At 32.0% G+C, this 2376-nt stretch overlaps 1 protein-coding gene across 1 annotated transcript in view; it reads right to left on the bottom strand.

Moving 5' to 3' along the window:
- LOC107754654 (zonadhesin-like) overlaps positions 1 to 588 on the bottom strand; it is a 46166-nt gene extending 45578 nt beyond the window's left edge. Inside the window, exon 1 of the mRNA XM_016571192.1 lies at positions 508 to 588. Coding sequence (XP_016426678.1) covers positions 508 to 581 — 74 coding nt within the window. The 5' untranslated portion in view covers positions 582 to 588. The remainder of the gene's footprint in view (positions 1 to 507) is intronic.
- Positions 589 to 2376: the final 1788 nt, after the last annotated feature.

Consider the following 2376-nt stretch of genomic DNA (forward strand, 5'->3'; position numbering starts at 1 on the left):
GCGTTTTTTACGGCGTCTGCTATCAGGACGGCGTATTTGACGGCGCTAATATTGTTTAAAACGCCGTCAAATACGGCGTTTTGTATGTAAACGAGATTTATCTATAGCGCAAATGTGAACCTCTTGGCTTGCCATACTATTACAATTGAAGCGCTGCGAGAACAGTACCGTTTCCGCGCTCATTTGACTCGCGCCTGGCGCTGAAGTGAAGTTGGAGTGCACATCTGAAACGTCTCCGGTTTGATGTGATCGTAAAGATTAATTATTATTAATATTTATTATATTTATATATTAATAATTATTAATATAATATATATTTATTTATCATATAATATGCATTTGCATATTATGCATGTAAATATGTATACAATGTAGGCTACATAATTTTACTAGTATAAAATCAAATCTTTTGCTGAATCTGGTACTTTATAAAAGCTAAATTAGATTTACATTCACATTACTTCTGAAACAATATACCAAATGACTAAATAATTATGAGCATCTTACCTATTTGCGTTGTTGTCTATGGTAAAGCAACCTATTATCCATGTTAGCACTAGTATTAACTCCAGATGTCCCATGTCTGGATTAATGGATTGTGTTAGGTTCACTTAGACAGAAGCAAGAAAGCTGTTTGAGTTTATAAAGGGTCGGTTGATGCATGGACAGTGAGGCAGGGCATGAGAAGGTGTGTGTCAGTTTTTATCACTTTCATGAATATTATTTTACATAGCTTATTGTAAAACCGGTTTAGTGAATCAGTAACTGTTCGTGATAGGACCAGGGTGTGTTCCCCCTGTTCTCTAAATGCTGTAACATTTATCAGAAGATGCAGTGAAATTCAGCCCACACAGTACATAGACCTTTGAATTGACCTCTTAAATCAGGAATCCCCATATAGTTTATCATCCTTTTTTTTACTAGTCTGAATAGTACCAGGAATCCATTGCTGACGTGGTTAAAATCCAAATTCAAAATATTGAAAGTACAGGACAAAAAAAATATATTTTTATAGAATTAGCAGTTCATAATTTCAATGGATTCTTAAGTTTCAAAGGAGGCCAGACCAGTCAGAAGTCATCCTGGGAAATTAATATTGAGCTTTTTTTATTTGTAGGTATCTTAATTATGTTGTTGAGTATCTTGTAAAAATTAATATAAAATAAATGCATAAAGAAGTTTAGTTTTTCGGTAACACTTTAAGGTTCCATTAGTTCATGTATTAACTAACATGAACAAACAATGAACAATACATTTATTACAGTATTTATTAATCTTTGTTAATGTTAGTTAATGAAAATACAGTTGTTCATTGTTAGTTCATGTTAGTTCACAGTGCATTAACTAATGTTAACGAGCAAAACTTGATTTTAATAATACATTAGTATGAAATTAACATTAACTAAGATTAATAAATGCTGTAGAAGTATTGTTCATGCTTAGTTCATGTTAACTAAAGTAGTTAACTAATGTTAACTAATGAACCTTATTGTAAAGTGTTACCAGTTTTTCATTAGTGTATGACACAAAAGATTTTTCAGTTTTCCAGTTACAGAAGCAAGTTAGCAATATCCAAAAAAACATATTTTTTCACTGAGGTAATGATTCTTATGAGGAAAATGAATCAACTATTACTTCTGATGTGAAATTATATTTTGTCTTGTGACCAGAACTGATGGAAATCAGTCCTGTGTAACTGAGATTCCACCCTGTTTTCTGATAATGCATGTATGTTTATGATGCCTGTAAAAAGAGGCTCTCTGTGTATGATGTTCCAAATCAGGTCCAGCCCAGAAGTGTGAACCACTAAAGCTAGATGAGTAGAGGTCAGCCCCTTCTTAAATTATTCTAAGGTATTTGGCCCAAGCTACATTTACAATAAAAAAAATATTTATAAAAAAAATGTTTTCTTCACATACTGTACTTCAATGGATCATTTGAATATCAGATACATAAGAACTGTATACCTTGATTAGTATACCATAAACACACATCAAGTTATATAATGTTTAACGGATCTGAATGTGCATACTGATCTGTTAAGTATTTTATTATGTTTACTAATGGCTTTATTGTAAAGTGTTAGTGAATCATCTGAATACGTGATGTAGTCTCCCGATGAAAATTAGCAGTTTTGTCATTTCTGAATGAAACCTTCAGCTGTTAAATATAGAACTGTTTGTTTAAAAAAGCTTGAATTAATAAGGGGATTTAATTTGGCTTAAAGGGGTCATAGGATGCCCATTTTCCACAAGTTGATATGATTCTTTAGGGTCTTAATGAAAAGTCTGTAACATAGTTTGGTTAAAATTTCTCAATCGTAGTGTAAAAAACACCTTTTTTACCCTGTCAAAAACAGCTCTTTTCAGATCAAGC

The sequence above is a fragment of the Sinocyclocheilus rhinocerous genome, unplaced genomic scaffold, assembly GCF_001515625.1.
Source record: "Sinocyclocheilus rhinocerous isolate Xijiao unplaced genomic scaffold, SAMN03320098_v1.1 scaffold742, whole genome shotgun sequence".
Classification (NCBI taxonomy): Eukaryota; Metazoa; Chordata; class Actinopteri; order Cypriniformes; family Cyprinidae; genus Sinocyclocheilus; species Sinocyclocheilus rhinocerous.